Source organism: Lissotriton vulgaris, chromosome 3_1 (assembly GCF_964263255.1).
Source record: "Lissotriton vulgaris chromosome 3_1, aLisVul1.2, whole genome shotgun sequence".
NCBI lineage: Eukaryota > Metazoa > Chordata > Amphibia > Caudata > Salamandridae > Lissotriton > Lissotriton vulgaris.
In genome coordinates this window covers 1,047,517,596-1,047,544,398 of record NC_141689.1, presented here as the reverse complement: position 1 = coordinate 1,047,544,398, position 26,803 = coordinate 1,047,517,596, and the positions used below count along the sequence as shown (strand labels likewise).

The window sequence follows — 26,803 nt, the reverse complement described above, 5'->3', positions numbered from 1 at the left end:
TCTTTCACTCATTTGCCTATGGGTCAAAGTCTTGTGATTAAAAATGAAACCCTGCTCTCCAAATGAAAAATCAGTATAGCCGGCAGTGGCTACACCATCAACCACTAGCACAAATTTAACTGGGTCAGATGTACAAATTTTAGGAATATCGATTTTCTAATTGTGCTTCTCTCTGAATCGCAATTACGAAATCGGTATTCCTAGTGTATGAAACGTAATGAGTTTCATTTAGAGATTCCTTGTAGGTTGCAAATCGACCTACCTCATAAATATCAATGACATAGGTCGCAGTTTGTGACCCATTAGGAATCACAGCTATAACAGAGATGGTGGCAATCTGAGGTCAGTAGCCCACCATGTCTGTGATAGCTTTTTAATAAAGCAATCTTTTTTTGTTTTATACCAGCCCATTTTCCTTAAAGGAAAACGGTATGCATTTAAAAAGAAAAAAATGAAGCCTTTAAGTTTTATTTCTTAAGAGTAGGACTGTGCCGTGAAACCACCGCCTGCTCTTAAATAATATTATTTACTTTCTCAAAAAAGGGGAAGGGGTCCCGTAGTGATCCCTTCGCCTTTACGAAAGGGTTACCACCAGTTTTAAACTAATGGTAAAGTATTACTGTTTTGTGACCAGAATTCGGTCGCAAAACACCTCATCACTTCTGCCGAGCCGCCTAAAAAAGAAATGCACTTCATTACTAGGGCTGTTGAGGCAATACTTGATCAGTTTTATTTACCATTGCTTATACTTTCCTTTTAAAAAAGTTTTTGTAAATTTTATTAAACAACTCCAGATAATACATGAAAAGCAAAACAAAACAGATCCGTATATGGGAACAGACTTAGACCATGTATAGTGCTTAATTGAAAAAGAAGAAATGATAATAATATAGAGAAAGAAAAGAAAGCTCAGGATACAATTAATGCTTAGGACTAAAATTTATAAAACGAACCATTATGTACATGATAGCTAAGATAATAGAAAATAACAAAAACTCTTAAGTTAGCCTTAATGCCGTAATGCCGTACTCCAAGCTGTAATAGGAGTCCAGATCTTATCTCCCCGCCGTTTAGATTGTCTGCCCCTAGTGGCGTAGATTGCTTTCTCGCAATTGTAGAGCCCCAAGAAACGGGTTAGCCACATTTGAAAGCTAGGCGGGTCAGTGTCTTTCCAGCGAGCAGCAAGTATGATTCTGTATACTGATGTCCCAATAAAGAGAATAGACTCCTCCTCCAAGCTTAGTTCTAGCATACCATCATATCCCAACATATATATTGTGGGAGAGTCTGGTAGTTTACGCCCAAAGACCTCCTCCCAGAATTCCCAAATCATTTTCTTAAATATAAATAGTTTCTCGCACTCATAAAACATGTGTAATAACGTGGCCGCACCTTTACCACATCTTGGGCATTTATCATTTAGTCTTTTCCCCCAGGCATGTAATTTTGCAGGTGTGTAGTATAGATTATAAATTGTTTTATATAGTTGTGCTTTTAAGCTAGATGAAAGAAGCAAACGCGAGGTTAATATCAAGGTCATATCAATGTCAACATTTTGGTTAGCTAATTTACAGGCCCATATATTTTCAGTGTGCTCTAGATCATCCTGCATTCTTCCAAGAAGGGTTGCATAAATTGTACCGATTCTCGTAGAGGTTTTAAACATAGTTTCTATAAGTGGCACCCTTTCCCAGTTAATCCTGGGTAGTTTGGAGCTTAACATAATGTTTACTTGAATGAATTTGAAATAATCAGGATGAGAAATATTGAACGTACTTTGTAGATTATGGAAGGTTGTGTGCATATCTTCGCCTCGAAAATCCCATACTGTTGTGATCCCTAGTCTTTCGCATTTTAATGAAATGGTATCATTAGCATGCTCAGGAAACAATGATGAGCGTCACAAAGGAGTGTAAAGATTACATTTTGGAACCTGCATATACTTCGCGACTTTCAACCAAACTTTCCACGCACTAAGTATAGTTTTAAATTTAACCTTCTTAAAATAGCTTGGCTCTAGTTGTCTCAGGAGAAGACCTTTGGCCTTATTGCCCAAAGCTAATTCGAAGATAGAAGGTATTGCTAAACCCTCTGCGTACTAGGCAGAAGGAGTAGTATTAATAAGTGGTGTCCGCTGTTGGAGGAAAGCAGCCCAAAAGTACAGGAGCATATTTGGAATAGCTAGGCCACCTCTGTTCTGTGGTAGGGATAAATATTTCAGTGATCTCCTAATTTTGCCGTATTGTCAGATAAATTTGGAGATCTGGGATTCGAGAACTTTAATAAGCTTATCCTCAATTATCAAGGGGATGGCATGGAATAGATATAGTGCCTTTGGTAGGACATTCATTTTTACATAGTTCCCCCTACCTATAATTGAAAGATGTAAGCTATTAATACGGGTTAAATCTTTTTTGATGAAATTAATTAGAGGTTCATAATTAAATTTTGAAATACTTTGAACATCCGGACTTATACATACCCCTAAATATGTAGCTTTCCCGCTTTTCCTAGAATCTATAAGGTCAATGTTATCAGTGCAAAGTATAACAGTTTTTTCCTTGTTGAGGGAGTAACCAGAGTAGGATCCAAATATTTGTGCGATTGCCTCAATTTCTATAATGGCTTCAGCAGGGTCAGGTGTTAGGACTGCAACGTCATCCACATAAGCTAATATTTTAGTTTCATATGTTCCCACCACCACTGGTTTGATTCTTGAATTCTCTAAAAATCTTAAAATCAGGGGATTGATATAGAGAGCAAACAGTATCGGGGAGCAAGGACAGCCTTGTCTGCTTATACTTTCCTAGCGTTTGTTAGTCATCCCTGTATGTTTAAACTATGGGCCTCATTTGGACCTTTGTACGCTAGTCCACCAGCCAGGAGGGTGGATGGCATGACCTTCACCACCATGGTAAATGATTGTCCACCCTGTTTAGAGATGCTGGCATGTGTGATGGGGATCTCTGGCTGTAAAGGGAGCTGACACTAGGGAAGCTTCCATGACAGCACTGAACGTTTGAGGAGCAGGAGCCATATTTAAAGGTCTCACTCTGTAAACGTTTTTTTCAGAGAATATAAACTCTGGAAGTGAGAGTTTGTTTTCTTTAAACAAAAAAATAAATGCCCTAATGTGCAGGGTGTTTTCATTTTGTGTGGCCACGCTGCATTTTTCCGGCCAATGTCCAAGGAAAATAAGTGACAGCAGTCCTTCCCTCAATAGGCTGGGAAAACCATCACTGTGACCCGGCAGATCCTTAGTGAACAGGCTGTGAGGTGAAAGGTTTGCATCTGCAAAGTCAGCAGAAGCTCTGTCAGTGTATACCTGGTGCTTCCCCTAACTCTAAACAGAGTGGGGTAACCGCAAGTTTGTGGGGACTGAAGCCCCGACAATTTAAAGTGGTGCACCCATTCTGTAAAACTCTAAATGAGGTAAAACTAACATGATGCAAGGTCTAACACCCTTTTCCTGGCGGTTAAAGTACCTTATATTTCATGCGGGTGAACACTCCAATGGGGCTTGGACCTTATGTACCACAGGTGAAAGATATTGTAAGATAAGGTTAGGTGTGGCCTCCCTTATAAAATGAATCAAGATACCATGTTTTCAATTTTTCCATAAATTTCTTTTTTGTTGGATAGATGAACCCACATTTTGATAAAGGTGCAGTATATCCCATGATGAAAACAAATGCTTGCAAGCAGGCGAAACGTGTTTCACCCCTATGGCCATTGAGCTTGGGGTTTCCTCAGGGCTCAAGGGATAACACTTCCAGTATCTTTTTTTTTTCTTTCTTAATATATGCCTGGTCTAATTTTATACGGTCCTGGGTCAAATCCCATGTTGCAGGTCATTCTCAGGTAATGGAGTTGGCATAGTGTTAAAACACCATATGTGAACACTACGCCAACTCCATTACCTGAGGACAACCTGCAGCATGGGATTTGACTCAAAATAATAATTGAGGACCTGTGATTTTAGGTAACAGTAATTTAAAGCCAATTGTACCTTTTCTTTGCACCATTAAGAAACACATTTTCATGTGATATTTGTTAATGAAAACACGGTTTCTGTATTTTTAAAGTACACCTGCCTGCTAATAATCACCCATACTCTTCTACAAAATGTATATGTGAAGTTTTTGTTTTTAAGTCAAATTATTTTTTGCAAGCACATGGCCACCATATTTAGGTTGCAACATGTTTTGTTCCCCCCTTTTTTTATTTTTGTGGCGTACGCTTACAATAAAATTAAAAAAAAATAAGCATTGCACCAACACGCTCAGGCCAACCCTATTGGCTTTGGCATTGCTTGTTTCATGATGATATGTGCACACAATTATTTAAAAATCGGTTTTTGATGGAGAAATTAACATGTGAGACCTTTAGTGAATATCGAAAGTACCGGATGCTTGAATGCACATATCTGTTTGTATTTCAGAAAACATAAATCTATCCATCTATCTATCTGCCTGCCTGCTTGCCTGCCTGCCTGCCTGCAGCTGCCTGCCTGTCTGCTTGTCTCCCTACCTACCTATTTGGCTATCTTTATATCAATCTTAATATCTGCTATCAGTCGTTATCCACTGTAGGTACATAGTCTGATTTACATAAACGGTTCAGCGCATCACTTTTTGGCAGTCATGTTGTGTTGTCTGGGTCTACTGGAGAGGAGGTAGATTACCTTGACTATTTATGGACACCTCGACTGTAACAACAGTAACAGAAAACGCCTTCCCAGGTTTCTGAATGAAAACATTTTGACTGGATGTTGCCAGCTGGGGGCTATTGAGCGTGAGAACAGAGTTTAGAAGAAGCTTATGGCCAGCCAAAATTGTCGATAAAAATGTCTAATTTGAATGATAGTACACAGCATACAGTTAAGCATTGGGGCCCCCTCTACTCGAAGGTCATCTTGTCCAACCATCAGTGCAGCAGGCCGAATGGTGACAGAATGTGAGACAGAACCAAGGTTAGACAGGGGGCAGGCCTTCACATTTCAACAAAACATTTGAGGAGGACTGTGGGAATCTCCCCTGAGTGGGGTAAACCACTGATAGCGCTGATAATGCCTCATTAATGTCCTGTTGCTGATGACCGTGGGGACGGCAGGAACTTGTGTGTATAAGAACTTCGCTTTTTTCCCTAAGCACAGCAGAGGTGCAAATGGCACGCATTTCATCACAGGGGCAGGCCATTGCAGGCACATATTGCCTCCTTACTCAAAATATTTACGCAAGAAGTTTCCCGTCCCAGGGCCCTGCTTTCGGACCTCGCCGCTCTGCACTCCTGGCCTCCTGCAGAAATTACGATTTTAGCTCAGATATTCAGCAAGGTGGCTCCGTATGGTAAATATACAAAAGACAGATTAGCTGCGACGTTTACTCTTGACAGCTGATTTCGCTCCAGCTGTCAGAAGGCAGGAGTATGTAGGCTGCATGTTGACAGGCGAGGATAAGCCTCAGCATACTTTTTCACTTAAGTAGGAGATGGTAAGTGAAGCCCTATTACCGGGCCCATGGGAATTCTTTTACACAGATGCCAATGTGTCAGGGTGATGGACGGAGTCAGGAACATTGGAGGGAATACACGTGTAGTGTGAGTGATCATAAAGCCGTCCGGGGGAGATGGGCCCGGTGCCAGGGGACTTAAATGGCCAGGGATATGGGCCTCTATCCCAGAGATTCTCACCACTGAGACTTCCGTCACCCTTGGCCTTTGCCCCTAAGACGCCCTCAGTCATGCCCAATGATATGCCCACCCTGGGCTCGAGTCGGGGTACCACGCGGGTGTACGGTGTCCCCCCACTTATTTTACTGGGAGCTCAATAACTGGAGCAAATGGAGCCACACATTCACTCTTTGGCCTCTCTGGGGCGAGATCGGAGCTCATTGAGAACGCTGCTCACGCGCTGGCTTCTCTGATGCAATTGCATCTAAGGGGTGAGCGAGGGGAGGCAATGAGTCTGATGGTGCAAGCCACCTTTCGTGACGTCACTTCCTGTCGTGACGCCAGCGTCCCCCACTTCTTTGTTTAGGACTTGTGCCCTGTGCCCAGCACCCGTGTCCACTCAGTGGCTTTACACAAAATGTTGGGCCTCCTCTGCGGAGTGTGAAGAGGGGCCCTGAGTCTCCCATATCTCTTAGATATTCATTGGCCTTGGCCTGAGTGGGGCCCTCTGAAGACTTTGGGGGGCGCCTTCAGGGTTGGGGGCTCTCCTTCCCTGCAAGGGAGATGCAGGGGTCAGCGTTACGCCCCTGTATCTACTTCCACAAATGGCTTTGCGTGGCCTAGTATATGCCCAAAACGACTTTGCCTCTGGGCTGCTACACAAAAGTGACGCAACCCTGATGCAAATCCATAGGGAATCTGCCCCAGGATATTTATATATAGAATTCATCATGTCTGATGTTGCGACCAGCTCTTGGAGGATACTATGGGGCAGTTTTACAAGAAAGTGCTGCAGCGCGGCACCGCAAGCCCTTTCGCTGTGCCACGCTGCGGCACTTTCAGAGCACAGGAATGCGACATATCTATAATGATATGTCGCATTCCTGTGCTCTCCCCTGCGCTGGCGCAGAAATCATGCGCCGGCGCAGGCACCCTTGCACAATGGTGCAAGGATGCCTGCGCAATGGGGAGATCGCTTTTGTGTAGGAAGGGGCCCCTTCCTGCACAAAAGCAATCACTGCAGGCATTTTCCTCTTTCAATGTGTGCTATAGAATGCAGCACGCATTAAACGATGAAAAAACGTGGAGAAATGAGAACATTTCTCCTCATTTCGCTTGGCTACGCCACCCCTAGAGTGGCGTAGCAAACTGACTCATTTCCAGGTTTACGATTTCTCGTAAATCTGGAAATGCATCAGTGGACATGGGTGTTGCGTGGGAACACCCACAGCAACACCCATGTCCCGCCCCTAACACGCAAAGTGTTGTGTGAAAAGGGGCGATATTTAGAAGCACAGGTTAAGTCACGCAGGTTGACTTTACCTTTGCTTGTAAATATCCCTGCGCCACCAGTGCATCACTCATCGTGATGGACCGGCGGCGCATGGGGCTTGTAAATCTGCCCCTACATCTCTTATGTTTGCCACTTAGTGTTTTCCGGCATGCTGCTGTGGGAGATGCAGAGACTGGGGGAGAGCCAATGGTGTCCTCGTGCGCAAAGCCCGCCCTTCCTCCGTCCCCAGTCCTAGGCTCCACGCACCAGCACGTGCCGACACACGAGACCCCCTCACACCGGCATGCTGCTGTGGGAGATGCAGAGACTGGGGGAGAGCCAATGGTGTCCTCGTGCGCAAAGCCCGCCCTTCCTCCGTCCCCAGTCCTAGGCTCCACGCACCAGCACGTGCCGACACACGAGACCCCCTCACACCTGGGCTTGATTGCCGGACTTGCCGCCTCCCATCTCCACGCGGCCCGTACTTTCCTCGGTCGCCTCATTACCGCGCGCGCCTTGATGCTGCTGCCGGGCCGCGCCTTCAAAGAAACCGCACAGCTACTAACTGGCATGCGCTCCGAGGACGGACGATCGGAAAACATTTGGTTTTACTTAGGCTGAGGCGTGCAATTAGCCTTCGGTGAACGAGAAGCGCACGCCACACAGAAACCCCCGCTTTTCACACGGATAGTTCACGTGGTGGAGGTGTCAGTGGGAATGTTCAACACGTGCAATACGCATCAGCAGCATTCTCGCGCTGCACTTCCTGTCGTGCAGTTTTAACTTCAGAATCATAAAGTCATGCGGACGGGAGACAGACGGCACCGTGTGTTAGGTCTTCAAACCTTCACGGCACATTAGACGGGCCTGTTTGACAGGACACACGTCCAAACATGAAGGCAGTTCTTGTGCTTCTCAGAAACATGGACAGTGTGCAAGGCCGCCCACGGAAAAGAAAGAGTCGTGCTTTACATACTAGTGCAAGTCACGCTTGTTTGACACAGTACAGATGCTAGAATGCTTTTTACAAATGATATAACATTATACGTCAAAATAATCATTTTAATAAGACCGGTGATAAGAAATAGTTCAATGTAGGAAGAAACACAGCCATATATATCTACCGCCATTTCATTTAAGTGCATATGGCTTCTAATGTGAAACCACACTGTGAGTAGGTAGATTTAAGGGGGTCATACCTCCAAGCTGCGGGTTAACTAACCACAGATCTTCACAGGAAATGCAGTCCCAGTTTAACCATCATGGCAGCTCCGTGTTGTCATCGGGAAGAGTCACAAGAAAGGACAGTTGTGTTTTGGGTTAAAGATGGCGAGAGAGTGACTGGATAGTTGGTAACTTGCAAAACGATACTTACACGACTGACATCCTTAGTTTTCTAGATTCTGGAATCTAGAGTGAATTTTGTCTTTATTTCCAAAACAATGTGAGACAGCTAAAAAATCTAGAGATGTAGTCAGTGATGGAGATACTGCAGTCATCCCTGAAACTGTTGCCGGGAGAAAACAACAGCGTGGCCCTCATTATGAAGGACCTGCTATGAGAGTTACTGGATGTGCTGGAATTATAAATTATGTTTTCTTCTTTCGACGACCAAAACCACCGTGTGAAAAAAAACAACTCATAACTCCCATCAGAATTTGCTGTCCATTCATAATAAGGGGCTAATTATCGCAACAGCCGATAGGTGTGGTGGTGGCAGTCAGGGTATTCTGTCGCGGATAGGTTCAGGATACGAAATATGACGGAGCTCAGCGAGTGAAGCAGCTTTGTCAGGGAATTCTTTAATCGACCCTCTTGCTGATATGAGCAAAGCAGTTATCTTTCTTCTCAAGATGATTACAAAGTGTCTAGCCCCTTGTTGGGCAAGCCCAGATGAACTGAGTAGATATGGAGATTTGAACGTTTACACTAGTGTCTCTCATAAGGGACTTCACACTTTGCAAACACAGAGGGGCAGATTTATGTTAACTGGCGCATCCCGAGGGATGCGCCAGTTAACATGCGCCACAGTGCGCCACTGCTACGCCACCCATGGTGCGCCGCATTTATGATGCGGCGCACCATGGGGCAAAAACGGCACAGATGCGTGACGCATCTGTGCCGGAAATGTGGCGCATTGCTGGAGTTGCGTCGCACGCGCGCCGCAGCTCCAGCAATGCTCTGGGGGGGCCTATTCTTTCAATGCTGCCTCAAGCCTTACGCCTGCTTCAAGCAGGCGCAGGGTTTTGACGCAGCATTGCCCTGAAAGTGACTGAGTGAAATCTCATAGATTTCACTCAGCCACTTTCAGGAGGCGTTCCTGCGCAGGAACGCCCCCCCCTGCGCAGGAACGCCTCCTCATGGCGCAGTGCTGTACAACGTGACGCATCTCCTAGATGCGTCACGTTGTAAATAGGGCGCAGGGATGCGCCACGTTTCTGCGTCGTTGCGTCACGCAACGGCGGCGTAAACGTAGCGCAAGCCCTTCATAAATCTGCCCCAGAGTTTTGAGGCTCTGCAGTGAGGTGTTTTTTTTAACCTTTATGTCAGCTGATTAAATCCCCTTGGCACAAGGAGGAGTATCATTTGAGTTTCTGCTTGCCCTTTTAGATGTCCACCTAAGACTTTGGTTGCTATCATGGATATTGAAACTACCCCAGCTGGCCTTCAGTGGAGAATAATTGCTGCAGGCCAGAGATGTGCACCCTTTTGACTTTCATCAAGGATGCTTGAGTCTAGAACATGGCATTGACTGTGTAGCTAGAAATATGGACGGGATAAAAGGCACTAGTCTCTGCTTAAGTGGTGCCACACCCTGGATGCCACCGGCTGCTAACTAGATTAGGCTACGGCCTTATGGCCGAACCTACTGACTTTGGAACAGGGGATCCAGCTCCGAATCCTGCCCTCACCTCAACACCCTGTGATTCTGGACAACTCAATTCATCTCCCGGTGCCTAAAAACGTAATCTGGTGCTCGTGTAAAACGCTCTAATGCAATTAAGCCTGGTATGTAAATAAACTGCAAAAATACTCTCTTTTAATGTTACACCCCCTTTTAACTACTGCCGTGAGCAGGGAGCACAGGGCTCTATTTGTGAAATCAAACAACTGGTTAAGCGAGTGATGATCAAGCTTATCTGAGATCCACGTTTATCTTTTTCAAGTGATGCATTTTACTACTAACATTAGTTCCTGTGAATCAATCAATCAATCAATCAGGAGTTGGTATAGTGCAGTTATTCACCCGTGAGTGTCTCAAGGTACTCTCAGTAGGTTGTCAATGTCATATGACATCGTTAGAGCTCAGGTATTAGCTCATGAACGTGTGGAGCGCAAACGGTGCATGATCAAAGAGTATATCATGTTGCCATGCTAGAGTTTGTGTACAATTCTAACTTGTTCCTTAACCTTAATCAGATATGTAATAGTGTGTGACTATTCACAGTGAGAATGTTATGAATCTGCTGGTATGCACAAAGAATATATGAGGTTACACCGCGAGCAAATACCACGAGGTAGGTTACAACGAAGACATTACATCGTCCGCGTTGTTACCATGCATGGCATTGCATCGCAAGTCGTTTCTACGACTTGTGCTAGATGGTGTGCTGGATTTAGGAATAGTATAAATTACTATTCCTACTCCAGTTAGCACAACAGCAAGGAAGGTGTTGGACTTAAATCCAACACATTCCCTGGTGTTGCACGCCATCAAGGTTTATTTTTTGAAGGACTCTATGGCACTGCTGAGTGCCATGGATGCTGAACACCAAGACTGTTTTGTCCTGTTTTCATCTCATGCCTGTTTTTCTACTACACTATTCATACAGCCTCTTTACCTCTTGTAGATTCTTTTTCATTCCTGATTTGTCCCTTTGCCAATGTTTGCTTTCATTTACCTCCTTCTTTTTCCCTTTTCTGCCTTTCTCTCCTTTGCTCTGGGTCAAACTGTGATGATGAAAAAAAAAACCTAGGTCCTCAAAAGTGAGCGCCAATAGACCCTACCTACAGCCTGGCACAAATTAAGCACTGGCTTCTAGATTGTCTGTTTAGGTGGACGTGTTAGCCCCAATGCTTCTTGAAACTTGATTCAAGTGAGTTTCTGCCACAAATCCATTTTTAAAAAGCTGACGTTGATCATGCTGTCTTCACAGGGCTACCGGAAGCTGAAGTCACTTGGTACCGAAATAAAAGCAAACTCTTTGCACCTACTCATCAGCATGATGGCTCCCTGCTCCTTGCAAATGTGTCTGCACCGCACCAGGGACTGTACTCCTGCATGGCAGCCAATGTGCATGGGGAAGTGACAGAAACCACCGAGCTCCAGGTCATAGGTAAGTGTTCACCCAGCTTGACCTGAGCCTATGCAGATCTCAGAAGTGTGTCTTCAATCAGAGATGGTGACTGGAAGCTTTCTGTTGAAAAGGGGCAAGGAATAAAGAAAAATTGCACTTTCTTAATTTTGTGATAGGCGCATCTGATTTTCTGGTATTTTTTATAAGAAGTACAGAGGCCAGTTTAAAAGTCTTATTGATTAGTTCTGTGAGCTGGTACTCTGCCTTAAGATTATTTCATGGGGTTGTCAAACAGACAAAGCAGTGACGTAATGTTATTAAAATCCAATAGAGGAAGTGACCAGCCATACATTTTCACTGTCAATAGCATCACAATTAGCACAAACATTGACCTGATGACATAATGGGAAGTGACATCACATTCATCTGGGAACCATATCCATCACATCACATTGTGTCACACCACACACACCTGCCAACTTACAAACTAATTTCATGTTTGAGGAAGTGATGGGACCTTTAAGGGGTGGGGTCTCGTGCCAAGATCTACCTAAGATGCACTTTGCCCCTCACCAAGTCCCCCCCCCCACAACCCCGTCCTTCCTGAAAGAACAAAGGGTCATTGAGGCTGTTGCATGCCTCCTAATGGGCATCAGAGAATTAAAGTTGCCAAAGAGAATCTGGAAAACCACTTTCTGCATTGGTTTTCAGCCTGTTTTTCCTGCCACCGTATGATTTCGGCTCCTCGCCGGGTGACTGTCTGAAGGGAGACAAAATCGTGTGTCACAAGGTGGCACAGTTTGAGTTGGCAGGTCACATCACGTAAACATGATTGATCTCATCTGATGGATGTATTTGATATGACAGCACAGAACTGTGCAACTGATTACATCAATGCATCATTGAAGAGACAAGGTCAAGGGTGGCAGATACTGATGTTGCCCCTTTGCACCCAGAGGCAGATAGAACATCCAAAGGGCCTCTTTTACTCCCAATATGGAACATGACTCCATCTAAGACACTGACCATGGACAAAGTCTACTTTAGCAATATATTCTGAGCATCAAGGTGGAGGTGGTTCCTGGGAGAAATAAGTGGTGCTTCTCAACTTGTTTTTACACTTGCTGATTTTACAATGCTCGCATAGGCTTTTAAAGCTGATATCGCTTTTAAAGAAGGTCTTGCCAAGATTTTTTATAAAGAACGCGAAGCAATGATCTGCACTGGGAAGATAATAGAAGAATAGCTCAACAAGAGTGCTGTGTGTCTGGTATTCCTATAGCAGTGGATTGCTGGGAACTGAACAACGAGTCAGAATGCTTCATTTACAAATGTGCTCACCCAGGAAGCATTCTGGGGCTTCCAGCACACTGTTGCTGTGATGTGCTCTGCCCACCTGTAACTTGTGACGCAAGTGTATGTCTACTTCTTTGCAATTTATTGATCCTTCCACACTGAAGTCTATTGATATGTTACATACATCTGCAACTGGCTGAGCTATGTCTCTCTAACAGGATTTACAGGGCAAAAGTCGAGGGTACACATGGTAGATGGCATCTACCCATTCTTTTCACAGGGTGGACGCTGTCTACCCTGCCAAGACAAAAAGTTGGTCCCCACAGAAATATCCTAAATTCGTTCCAGAGTAATTTTCAGACACCGAGACCCATTCAGCAGCGCCTGCACACGGTCTGGCCACAAGGGGCATTTGTTTTGTTAAATTCCAGCTGGGAGCGATCTGGAGCCTTACACCTAGATACAAATGCAATGGAGCGGAAACAAAGGCACACAGCTTGTTTTTACTTCACAAGTACTTAAAAGAGGCAAACTTTTGACTTTTTTTCAGTCCCTGTACATAACAGATGTGCATGCACTGTAAGAATGTCAGATGTGTTTGTCTGTTCCAGTATTTACACAAATAACAATTTAAATGCCACTATTTTGTTCTATTTCATTTATAGTGCTTTTAATCCCAATGGAGGCTGTCAGAGTGCTTTACACCACACATACACATTATACATTGACAATAAATCTAAATCGTATGTGTATAAATCAATATAGTGAGAGGATGTAGCCTAACACCTAGGGCGGTGGATCTCAAATTTGGGGAACCGGGTTTGAGTCTCGACAACATCCTGTGATTCTGGGCAAATCATTTAATCTCCCTGTGCCTAACAACAATGAATGTGTTCTTGTGTAAGCAACTGGTGCTCAGGTAAAGCGCTCTGATACCTGATACCTTTGGGTCAAGTTCGCACTATATAAAACTCTGGGTGAAAAAAAATGTACTTAATGTGTTACATAAAATAGCGAGGGTTACAAGGTATTGGAGTCACATGCCCTTCATAGCTCACTGTGCTATATTAGAAGGATTACATTGTTATGAACTGCAAGTAACAAAACGATCTTGTGTTGAATACAGTAACCCACTTACCCACCTACATAAAATAGAAATCTGTCATCGCATGTTACATGATGTGCTTTACAGGAGATATATTAACCCTCTGTTAATTTGATTCCAAACTGGAACTAGACAAAATACAGATCTCTCCAGCAAATATGTTAACCTCATACAAAGAGCTCTGTGGCAGGTGCCATGACCCCATAATACATTTTAAAATGCAGAAATTGCAAACAATTAAGCAGAACAGGTTTACTATCACTTTTCTCCTTGTTGCAAATTTCTATCAGAGTTTTAAAAAGTAAATGTATAAGCTGTGGCCCAGAGTTTGCTCCAGGGTTGCGTCCATTTATTTACACAAGCGCAACGCAAAATCTAATTTGTTAAATATTGTAATGTGCTCAAATATACTCATGATAGACCTGCTAAACATATGTGTGAGGTCTTAAGATCTGAGCAATGCCCTCACTGCGCATGTTGGTTTGGCCCACTGGCTGTATCAGGCCAGCAAAACCCAGATCTGCAGTGAAGCTCTCTCCAACCCCAGCTGCATTGCTGGGGTTGGAGAGAGCAGGCTCCCTGTCTGTCCTGGAGTGCAAATCATTGGCATTCAGGCCAATCCTGAAGCTGCTCAATTGCTTGAGAGCAGCTTAAGGATTGGCCACAGTGCAGTCTGGGAGCATCTGCCTGCCTGTAATAAAGAGGAGAGGTGAGGAAGAGTGCAACACAACGCTGAAAGGCGATAGCTGCAGGTAAGTTCTTATTTATTTTTTGTATTTATCTCCCTCACCCCCCATCCATCCGCCAATCCCCCACCTCCTTTCACTGGCACGAGCCGCTCCTGATTATTCTTCTACAGAACATAAAATCACACTTTTGCCATTTCTAAGCCCAAAAAAGAATGCGTTCCATTTACCTCGAAATAATGAGAGGGTGAGAAGGTCTTACCTCAGGATTCATATGATCTTTTCTTGTGTCTGTAGGGTAAATATTGTGCCTCTGAGGAACTCTGTATTAAAGAAAACCTCATGAAACAATCTGACAGGGAAATGTTGATATCATCTCATTACAACAGGGATCGTGTAATAGAAACTTTGCACTGCTTCTAAAAAAGAGGGCAAACGCATTTGCACCTTAGTTGCACCAGGCCAACCATGGAATAACGTGATTCCTATTTTCCCTTCTTCTTGTCTTTGTCTACATGATGGAATGTAGAGAAAATAGATTCTCTCCACTCTGCAAATGTAAAAGATGGACAATGATTAAGGATAAATCAGTTTGCTCCATTTTTTATTATAAAAGTATGAAAGATAATATAAAAACAGTCCATACTTTTAAAGAAATGTAGGTTTATGGCTTGTAATTTATTTGGGATAAGGTACACTGATTTATATGAAAAAGTGGGTTCTGTATGTTCAGCATTGGTTCTACAATCGAAAACCTTCTTGTGACTTGAATGGAGGCAACATTTGCATACATTGTTTTTACTGAATAATCAAAATAGTTCAACATGGTGTTGGTATTTGGACGAGACTGAAGTTTCTGAAATAGGGTTCGGAGTTAGTCCTCGATAATCCTGCGGCCTAAAGCGACAGTTTCTGTGTCCTCTTCAAAATGCCTTACATCGTCACTGCTCAGTGTTACTCTTCTTTTCACCAGATCCCCCACAAGCCCCCAGTGGTTTGGAAGAGCTGGCAGCGATCCTCTCGATTATGGGACCAGGGTTGCCCTCTGTGCTGACATCACCTCTGGGGACAAGACTGGTCCTGATCCCCGGGAGTGCGGTGATCATAGGTAAGTCAAGAGGCAAAAGAAGGACCTATCTATGGACAATGGTAGGTCTGGTTCTGTGTATGTTTTTGTAAACATCAATTGTTTTATATCACTGTTATATATGGCAGATTAGCCTCTATGGGAGCACCCACGAAGGTATGGTACCAGAATATTGTTTTCAGAATATCATCTGTCATAAATTATGGGGCCAATTCACAAAGGAATTTAGGAATACATAAAGTAATACTACAGGAGCACTTATTCCTGTACTCACACATGAGTTTGTGAATTTAATCCATAGTTTGGAATATAGACGAGTATGAAAAATGCTTTTCATGTGTGCCAAAAGTGTGATCATTAAAAAGGAAGTGACAAAAATTGAAACATTAATTTAGGGCTTGCCTATCGAATATGCAGTCAATTTCCAAAGGCATTTATGAGTGCTTGAAGTGGTACTATGGGAGTACTACTTCACATTCTCAAACATGCATTTGTGAATAGGCCTCTTTGGAGTTAATAATATCAAATTTACACCTATCATGATAATATTTTTGTAAACAATATTTGTGACATTATACTACAGTCAGACGATTTGTTTTGTAGATGCTATGTGGACGTACAACCTTCATGGAGCAAGGCAAAATGATTGAACAATTTGGTTATCTGGGTAGGTGGAGACTAGAAGGTGGGTTATCGCGTTCCACAGTTTGCGGCTTGGTCATGGAAGGGGCACTGAATCTATTGTCCTTACCTCACTGGATGAGCCACACCAGGGACTCGATGAAAATGGTACCTGTGCAGTTACTTTACTAAATTGTATAGTGGCTTTTGACAGTAGTGATCACACCATGTCGATCTCCACTAGCAGCACTGGGTCCACTGGCAGCACTGGGTCCTGGTGGCACTGGGTCCTGGTAGCACAGCTCTTACGTGGTTAAATTCCTCACTCGCCAGTCATTCTCAGCAAGTGGCACTACTTGTGTTTTTCTTTAGGGTTCTTCCCTGAGTCCTACACTCATTAAAGTTGTTCCTTTGCCACAATGTCCTGATCTTAGACTCAATTTTTCACATATACAGATGACACCCAGATTCCGTTTAAGGCTAAAGGTGTACCACCCAGTATTCTATCACAATGCGGTCTTCTTTGTCAACTGTGCTTGGATGTAAGCTAAATATTGAGGACAATGGGAGCAATGCAGAGCTCCTGTTCTGTGGTGGGAAGTCACCTCTTTGGATGCATGTTTATTTGCCTGAGGTGTGCCAATGTCCTCGAACAGTTATAACCAGGAAACTTGAAGATAGAGTTTGTCGATAATCTTTTTTTTGCTGCCATGAATTGAAACCATCTCCAAATTGTGGCTTATTCAACTTCAACTTTTGTAGATGGTGCTTCTCTTAGCTTCTAAATCTCTGCTTTATACTGTACCTACTTCTTTAGTGATTTTACATGTTCAGTATCGTCATTTTGTATGTCTTGGCTCACTTCAAAGTATGTGATCAGTCGGTTACACAATATTGCTGCTCACCTTGCGGCTTGCTCTAGCTCAAGGGTGCTTGCAAACATTTTCCCAAGGGCAAACAGTTTGGTCTGTGATGTGACCGAGGGCTACATTGATGCCAGCATGGTGGCAGTCAGGAGTGGTGGGGATAAATTGTTGAGGCGGAGTGGAATGGCGGTAAGGTGGGTGTAGGGGAAGCTCAGCATATACATCTAGTGGCTGAATTGCACAATGTCAAACCAGAAAACCTGGGATTAATCCTGGCTTCTCCACTTTAGCAAATTGTGTGATCCCAGGGAATTGTTTTATTTCCCTTTCCCTCTTTGTTTTATTACCACATATAAGAGAACCGTGAAATACATGACTTCAGGTTGTTCGCTGTACAAAACCTTCTCCAGTGTTTCATTTAATAAACTATAATGTTGCTCATGTACAAAAGGAACACAGGCCACCCAAAGAGTGCACGTAACAACTGACTTGCCTCTTAGTTCACTATTAGCATTGTCAGGTTGGGGTCTGAGAATGAATGTTTCTAAATTCATGTTTGCAAATTATCACTTTTAAAAAAATACTTCTCAATGCACTGATATAGCCTGATGTACTATGGTGAAACTATTCTGCATGTTAATGAAGTACACTTTTTGAATTTTGAAGTGACTTTATCATATTTTTATATGGTTGCTGTGAGATGTCTTTAAAAATGAAAGTTTTCCTAAAGTCACAAGGTGTAGGAAAACCTAGTTATTGCGTTTCTTTAACTTTAATTAACCTCTAAATAAGGGCTTGCCTGTTTATTTAAAATATTTTATAATGTTAGTGCTGATTCCAGTAAACTATAAACCAAAAACAGTACCAATATTGCCACACTACTTCAACTTGGACCAAGGATGATCACTCGAATCACTGACTGAAACAATAACTCTCGGGAGATGTTTTGTCCGGAATAAATCCAATGAGTTTAATTACTTTTACATAAAGAGCATCATATCAATGAGCAATTTTTTGTTTTTTAGATGAACACTTATTTCACTCCACATAAGTATGTCGAATAACGAAATTAAACAAACAAAAAGACAAAACTATTTAGCGACAAACTTTCAACTTGCATTCAACATTCATACAGAACAACAAACTGATATATATACACATATAGCCATTATACAAAAATATTTACAACATCAATTTTTAGAAAAACATATATAGAAAAACATAGCATTGGAAATCAGCAAATAAAGAGTTTTGGTATGCTTGAGAGTCAATCGAGAATTCCTAATGCTGGGTAGAGGAGGTCTACACGTTTCGATGACCCCTTGTTGTGGGGAAATCTCGTCAGGACCAAGCGCCTGTGAATGGAGAACAAAATTGGGTCAACCATGGGGACCGGACTCTGCCTCTCGACGCTACAGTGGGGGTAAGGGAAACTAATCCTACCTTTCAGTTGCTGGGTTCTCTTTTGAAGGTAAAACTGTAACAAAAACATAACCTCTTTTAGCCTCTACTTCAAAAAAAGCATTAGCACTTTCCTGATTGTCACATTCATTCGTGAATACTCACATAGTTTTACGCATGTTGCGATATAAACAAGTCTTGGTGTCACCAATTCAGGTGGAAGTGGAGATCTACAAGAATAGAAGGACTAGTCAGGGTGCATGGTAATTAAGCTGGTGGCGGTGGCCGCTATCGTTGGAACGGGAGCTACTTACATTTATCGTAGCGTGGAGACGGATGGGGTGCTGTTTCCCGGGTAGCACGGTGAAACGCCTCTTTGAATTTTTCGGTTCCTGAAAGGAAGGGAAGGCTCATGTCAGGTCTTCAGTGGGAAGACTATGAATGGTGGTTGTATTCTGCCACGGTGTTTCGATATACCTGTAAGGTTCTAGTACGCTGAGTCTATCGGGGGGTCCACGCTCTTCGGTCTCTGTCAATGAATGCAGCTGCCGGCACCATCCAGTCGGTGTCTCTGATCTCGTGTGTCCTGGTTTTAACTCACTTCCTGGTTCTGGGGATTGTGGGCATTGTAGTTTTGGAAGTCCGTCGTCATGGAGACGATGTGTGTTTTCATTTGACCTTGTGTAGCCGGGCTCACGGTCTGCGCAGGAAACCGCAACCCGAATGTGTTTATGTATCTTTAATAGATCTTAAAGTATTTATAAACGGTAAATCTCAGAGAGTTCATTAAGACCATTTGTCGCTGTATTAAACTTGACTATAAGCATGGCTTCATTGCGGGATAATTTCGCCTCAATGTCACCACCTCTGGGATCTTTTTCAATGTTCGCGATGACTGTCCATTTTAGATCCTCTAATGTGTGTTCATGACTGATCCAATGGTTCACAAGTGGGGCAGTTGTCACTTTCTTTTTTATCCGTGATTTATGTTGAGTGATGCGGCATCTCACCTCCTGACTTGTTTTGCCGATGTATAACTTGTCGCAAGGACATTTTATGCCGTAGATCACGTATCTCGATTTACAGTTCGTGAACTTTTCATGTTTCCAGAACAATTGTTTATGTTGGAACAAGCATCCTTCTTCCGTACTTGCACAACATATGCAGGACCCGCATTTGTGATGTCCCTGGATAGGTGGCAATCCTAGCATGGTGCTAATTGTTGGTAGGTTCTGCTTTATTGCTGCTCAGACTAGATGGTTGGCAACGCTTTGGTCCTTTTTAAAGGCAAATAATGGCTTCTCTTTTAGTGTCTCATCCACATTTTCCACTAAATGCCAATTTTGTAAGATGGTTTTCTTGAGTTGATTCGAGTTGGGGCAAAATGTGGAGACACATACTATCCTGTTGAGAGTTGGTTTTGTCCTTTTGACTAGTAGTGTATCTCGGGGGATCCACCAAACTCTCTTCATTGTTCTTCTTAGTAATTTTATGGGATAGCCTCTTGACGCTAGATTGTCTGTCAGGTTAGCAGCGTGGAACATATATTCGTCTTTGAAATGGCAATTCCTCTTGATCCGCAAATACTGTCCAAAGGGGAGGTTTTCTTTTAAATTTCGCGGGTGATTGCTATTGAAATGTAAAGCCTTATTTCTGTCTGTCAATTTTTTGTATAATGTCGTCACCAAGCCTTCATCTGTTGGATATACCTCGACGTCGAGGAATGACATTTTAACTTTCGAAAAGTTCATGCTGAATTTGATTTCCTCTGTTCTTGTGTTGAGCCACACGTGAATTTTCCATGCTAGGATTGCCACCTATCCAGGGACATCACAAATGCAGGTCCTGCATATGTTGTGCAAGTACGGAAGAAGGATGCTTGTTCCAACATAAACAATTGTTCTGGAAACATGAAAAGTTCACGAACTGTAAATCGAGATACGTGATCTACGGCATAAAATGTCCTTGCGACAAGTTATACATCGGCAAAACAAGTCAGGAGGTGAGATGCCGCATCACTCAACATAAATCACGGATAAAAAAGAAAGTGACAACTGCCCCACTTGTGAACCATTGGATCAGTCATGAACACACATTAGAGGATCTAAAATGGACAGTCATCGCGAAAATTGAAAAAGATCCCAGAGGTGTTGACATTGAGGCGAAATTATCCCGCAATGAAGCCATGCTTATAGTCAAGTTTAATACAGCGACAAATGGTCTTAATGAACTCTCTGAGATTTACCGTTTATAAATACTTTAAGATCTATTAAAGATACATGAACACATTCGGGTTGCGGTTTCCTGCGCAGACCGTGAGCCCGGCTACACAAGGTCAAATGAAAACACACATCGTCTCCATGACGACGGACTTCCAAAACTACAATCCCCACAATCCCCAGAACCAGGAAGTGAGTTAAAACCAGGACACACGAGATCAGAGACACCGACTGGATGGTGCCGGCAGCTGCATTCATTGATAGAGACCGAAGAGCGTGGACCCCCCGATAGACTCAGCGTACTAGAACCTTACAGGTATATCGAAACACCGTGGCAGAATACAACCACCATTCATAGTCTTCCCACTGAAGACCTGACATGAGCCTTCCCTTCCTTTCAGGAACCGAAAAATTCAAAGAGGCGTTTCAATGTGCTACCCGGGAAACAGCACCCCATCCGTCTCCACGCTACGATAAATGTAAGTAGCTCCCGTTCCAACGATAGCGGCCACCGCCACCAGCTTAATTACCATGCACCCTGACTAGTCCTTCTATTCTTGTAGATCTCCACTTCCACCCGAATTGGTGACACCAAGACTTGTTTATATCGCAACATGCGTAAAACTATGTGAGTATTAACGAATGAATGTGACAATCAGGAAAGTGCTAATGCTTTTTTTGAAGTAGAGGCTAAAAGAGGTTATGTTTTTGTTACAGTTTTACCTTCAAAAGAGAACCCAGCAACTGAAAGGTAGGATTAGTTTCCCTTACCCCCACTGTAGCGTCGAGAGGCAGAGTCCGGTCCCCATGGTTGACCCAATTTTGTTCTCCATTCACAGGCGCTTGGTCCTGACGAGATTTCCCCACAACAAGGGGTCATCGAAACGTGTAGACCTCCTCTACCCAGCATTAGGAATTCTCGATTGACTCTCAAGCATACCAAAACTCTTTATTTGCTGATTTCCGATGCTATGTTTTTCTATATATGTTTTTCTAAAAATTGATGTTGTAAATATTTTTGTATAATGGCTATATGTGTATATATATCAGTTTGTTGGTCTGTATGAATGTTGAATGCAAGTTGAAAGTTTGTCGCTAAATAGTTTTGTCTTTTTGTTTGTTTAATTTCGTTATTCGACATACTTATGTGGAGTGAAATAAGTGTTCATCTAAAAAACAAAAAATTGCTCATTGATATGATGCTCTTTATGTAAAAGTAATTAAACTCATTGGATTTAGTCCGGACAAAACATCTCCCGAGAGTTACTGTTTCAGTCAGTGATTCGAGTGATCATCCTTGGTCCAAGTTGAAGTAGTGTGGCAATATTGGTACTGTTTTTGGTTTATAGTTAATTGATGGTGAGGCTTGTCCTTATTGCCAGTGAGCCCAGACCCTGTCTTGGTTTTGATTCCAGTAAACAGCAGCCCAGCTATTCTGTTTGACCTAGAGGATGCATGTAAAGGTTAGGAGGGCCACATGCAGCCCCGGACGTACTTTGAGTATCACTGCTCTAGCTAATACCAACTTATGTACCCAGTATTGGCAATGCTACACTGGCTTCTGTGCATCAACACAATCATTTGAGGTTGCTTTTCGTAAGAGGGTAAGATCATTTACTCTGTTGAACCTTGTTTTTTCCAGACAGTTTGGTCCTACACGTCTAATGTGGTGAGCCACAGAAGTCCTTTTGGTGTTCTCTCAGCCGCAGCCCATTTGTATGGGCTGAGGTACCACACTTCCTCTCCTCTCTACAGAGAAGAAGAATGTCTGTCAGGCTGAACACAAGTCAGTATGACAGGCACTCTTCTTGTTCATGTCAGGCAGCCAGGAGCTAGACATGCGCTAAATGCACAGGTTCCTGGCTGCCTGAGCTGAACTTTGCCAGGCTGCAGATTTCACAGCCCTGTGCGTGTGACTTCCTCGGGCTGGCAAAAGTGTCTCGAGTCCCCCCTCCTTATGTCGAGGAAGAGCGGCCCTGATTGACTCGAACCTGGTTGCTTCAGTTTTAAGCCCAGAAGTGCCTAGGGCCGAGTGATTTCACTGACACCTTGTCACAGAGTGGGGTGGGGTCAGCAGTTTTACTGACCACATCCCACTCTGTGACGAGTTAGGGACTGCTGCCTTCAGCTGCTGAGGGAAGGCCCCATTGAGGGAAGGCAGCAGTCCCAACCCTCCTGGGACTTCCAAGAATTCCCTCTCGGACTGCAGTGAAGGTAAGTTATATGTGTTTTTTATGTCTTTAGCATGTGTATGTATGCATCAATGGGGCATACATACAACTTGATATCGCCACCAGAACATCACTTTCAACGACATTCTGGTGGTGATATGCCCTTCTCCATATTTACAAAGTGGCGTTAAATCACTTTTTGTGGCTTAACGCCCCCTTATAAATATGGCCCCTTTAGGTGCATTATACAGCACACACAGAAAGGGAAAAATGCCATTAAGGATTGTTTATGTGCAGAAAGGTGTCCCTTCCCGCACATAAACAATCATTAAATAATGACGATTTCCTACTTCTATGTGTGCTGCATTTTGCATTCACCACTCTGACAGTGTAAACCTTTCCATACCGTTGACTCTGATGGAGGTTTTCTGTGCCATCCTGAAGAAATAGGGCAGGCAGCGGCAGCTTGTAGGTAATGATGGCGGGGGTTTGAAAGAAGAAAAAAATGACTTACCTGCTCATTTCCGGTAACCAGCCTCAGCCTCGTGTTCTTCCTAGACATTCTTCTGGCTTCCGGCAGCACCCAGGCGCCCCAAAGCCAATCACGGCGCTGCTGTCACCATGACAGCAGCTTTGTGATTGGTCTGAGCGCGATGGTTCGGCGCTCAGACGGAAACTGACAGCATGTGCATGTTCTCCACCCAGGATGTGCATTACAGCCCAGTAGAGAACATGCAAAGTGCACATGACTGTTTGGCCGGCATGGCCTTATACCAAGCTTTTTTGGACATTGCATATTTTTCCCAATGGGCCTGTATGGGTGCATAGTATGGAAGGAAATAAAAACAAAGGGTTCTGTTGTGCATAGCAAAATCACACAGGGCACATCCAGCATGCGCCTTCACAATATTGGAAATTGCGGTGATCAGCAAAAGGAGCTTTCTCAATCCTCCTCTACAAAAAAGAATATCATGAGCCTCCCACATGGAGAGCAGATGGATTCAATTGGAAAGGACAGTCTAAGAGTCTCCGCCGAAGATCCTGAATATTTATCCTCACAAATCAAGTAATCCCTCATGCTGGGAAGTAACTCAGAACAGATTGGCCTACGCTTCATCATCAGACCTCATACCGAGCATGGATTTAAGTAGACCCTTGGACACTTCTATTAGAATGATGGTTTCTGACTGCAGTCAGAGCACCCTCTGGATGTCACAAATTGGTTCCTATGTTTGGAAATTTGAACATGGTTGACCCTTGCATCTGCTTTTCTTAGCAGTTACAGTGTAGGTTCTGTGTTCCATCTTCATTCCACATAGATCACAGCAGTTCAAATCCCTGGCAAAAATGCATAGAATTTATGGATTTTCCACAGATCTCGGAGTCCCAGTGGGCTGTAATGGCCATTAACCGCCCCATCAAAATTGCTGGGGCGCTTGCAATCAGCCCCAAAATGTTTATTGATTCATCACTTTTCTGTTTGTTAGTTGTAGTAGAATTATGTTTAGAAGATACAAAAAGTAAATTCTGTTTGTTGGTTGTAGTAAAATTATGTTTAGAAGATACAAAAAGTCAAATTATGGAGTCAAATTATGGAGTTTGTTGTAAAGCACAGAGCACATTACCTCATAGTGTAACATGAGTATATTTAGATATAATATTTGTAACATATTTGTAACATCTCCTGATATTGTACATCATATTTTCTTTTTATCTTTTTTTAAAATGTAGTTTATTGGTATTTCAAAGCCATACAATATTACACATAATTATATAGTAATGTAAAACAGCAAAAATTGCAGTGACAAAAAAAAACGAAAAAGAACCAAAACAATAGGGAGGGGAACAGGGGAAGCAACAGAGTCACCTAGGCAAACTTTAACCCGACATCACATCTTAGCAGAAATATGAGGACAGTAAGCCATAACATGAATTTAGGTATAGTTTCACATATATCTTCTAACTCGCTAGTGCATCCAGTTGTGGCGTACAAAACATGAGCCCCTGTCAACAGCAGGTAGTGTTTATCGTTAATGAACACACTAGACTGGACATCATTGCAAACCTGGTGTGCGTTGCACCTGCAATTCAGGATGGAGACTGAGGTGTGTTAGGTGGAGTGGAAGTGCCCAACTCTCTCTGCCTTAGCAAGGTCAGACATTGAGACTATATGTCGTTAGGTCTGGATGTGAGGGGCATTAGCTCACAATAAGTGGACAATTGTTCCTGACAAAACTTGATATCCTTTACCCAGGTGTCGGTTGAGGATGTGGAGTATTTGCCCGAGTGTATGGCCACTGTTTGTAGGCTTTGCCAACGACAACAGTATGTCAAGAAGGCAGCTATCTGTGGGGGGAGCTTCTTTAGCATAACCTAGTAAGCACACCAGAGGCACGCGCCTCGGTTCCAGTCGTGTAATATCACGTTAACTGCCATATACCATATCCCAATAACTCACTATCGGCGGGCATTGACACACCAGAGGTAGAAATGTGGCTTGTGGTGTATGGCATCTCCAGCAGTTATTGTCTGTTATAAATCCCAGTACATCATATTTTCTTTAGTTACTGTGTGTTGATCAGATCCTTGTGAGATCTGCCTTTATTTTTGTTGTGCTAATTCACAGTGGCCATAAATCCTCATAGACATTATGGGGCCTATTAGGATGGCGGGCGAATCACCCCCAACGGCCTGGCAGGGGTGATCCGCCCGCCATCCATTCATGATTGACCCCCACCACATTAGGATGGATGGGGGAGTCTGCGGCGGACGGAAAAACCGTCCGCCGCTTTTCTGCCTGTCGACACGTCACCTGGGCGGAAAACTGCCACAATATGGTGGCGGTGTCTGTAAGACACCACCAACCAAATCAGGATGAAGGCGGAGAGCAGCCTTTCCTTGGCGGCGTTGCTGCCATGGAAAGGCATGCGGTTATCGCTGTTGGGGGCCTGTAGCGGCCCCCAGGATGTTGGGGGGTGCACTTGGGGGTATCTATGGTACCCTCCTGCATTTGCATGCACAAGGTGGCAGGCACCGTGCGGTGCCTGTCACGTTGTGCATGCAAATGCACTACATGCATTTTTTACATTGCAGCAGGTGCCCGCCGCAATGTAAAAAATGTGGGATGCGCCCGCCAGTGTGGGGGGCGCATCCTAATTGGAATGGCGGGACCGCTGCACCTATGGCAGGCGGTCCCTTTTGCCGTTGCGGTGGCGGGCGGACTTTGGCAGCCCGCCATTGTAATAAACCCCTAAGTATTTGTGGCCAACACCTCTAAATCCCTAAATCTAAATCCCTATTATCAATGAAAATCCACCAACATCTCATTTTAAGTTTGTTTTCCATGATGATGAGCAGTTTGACTGTCTTATGTTCTCGTGTAGATATCCGAGTATAGACTGCTGTTATGGACATATTATGAGACACAGGCAGCTATGATTACATTTCTTATTGTGCCCACTTTTAAGTGCAGCAGTATGCAAGCGGTAGCAACATCTTTAGGATGAGTGCCTTCTAGTGCATGCAGCTCTCATATACCTAAGATGACTGGTGACAATGATGAATGTTATGCTTGTTTATTGATTCTGTCATGCTTTAGCATTGTTTGACGCATCGCGTCCACTAGGTACTGTTTGTTTTGAAGCTGACACACTCAGTTCACGTGACCGCCGTGTTGCAACGCCATTGGTTGCAACCGCGATCACGTGACATGTATTTCTTCCTATGAGTACGCAGTTAATTCGATAGTGCTTAACCGGCAGACATCCATTGAAGCGCCCACGCGCGTTCAAACCCGTAAGTTTTTCTCTAGCGCACAGTTATGCTAGCGTGTTTAAACTTCAGCCTACAACTAATGCGTAGATCCGCTCATAAGCACCAAGGTGGAGCCTCCTTTGGCTCGTTTTTGTAGTGTTGAGTTAGACTCGTAATGTTAGACTCGGGTTCAGTTGGGTTCTTATGGCACTATCTTTTTCGTTTTCTTTGTTTGTGAAAGGCATAGCGAGGTGCTCATATCGTGGTTTACGTGGCCGGGTGACTAATTTGGTCCTGTTTGTTTTCCTTTATGTAGACCCCTGACGAAGGGTCATGGCTGTTGTTTGACCCGAAATG

The 26,803-nt window shown here is 43.6% G+C and overlaps 1 protein-coding gene across 1 annotated transcript in view; it reads left to right on the top strand.

The window, feature by feature from the left end:
• Positions 1–26,803, top strand: part of ADAMTSL1 (ADAMTS like 1) — a 796,153-nt gene that overhangs the window by 677,037 nt on the left and 92,313 nt on the right. The window contains exons 22-23 of the mRNA XM_086961466.1: positions 11,101–11,280; positions 15,302–15,436. Of these exons, the coding sequence (XP_086817592.1) occupies positions 11,101–11,280; positions 15,302–15,436 (315 nt within the window). The remainder of the gene's footprint in view (positions 1–11,100; positions 11,281–15,301; positions 15,437–26,803) is intronic.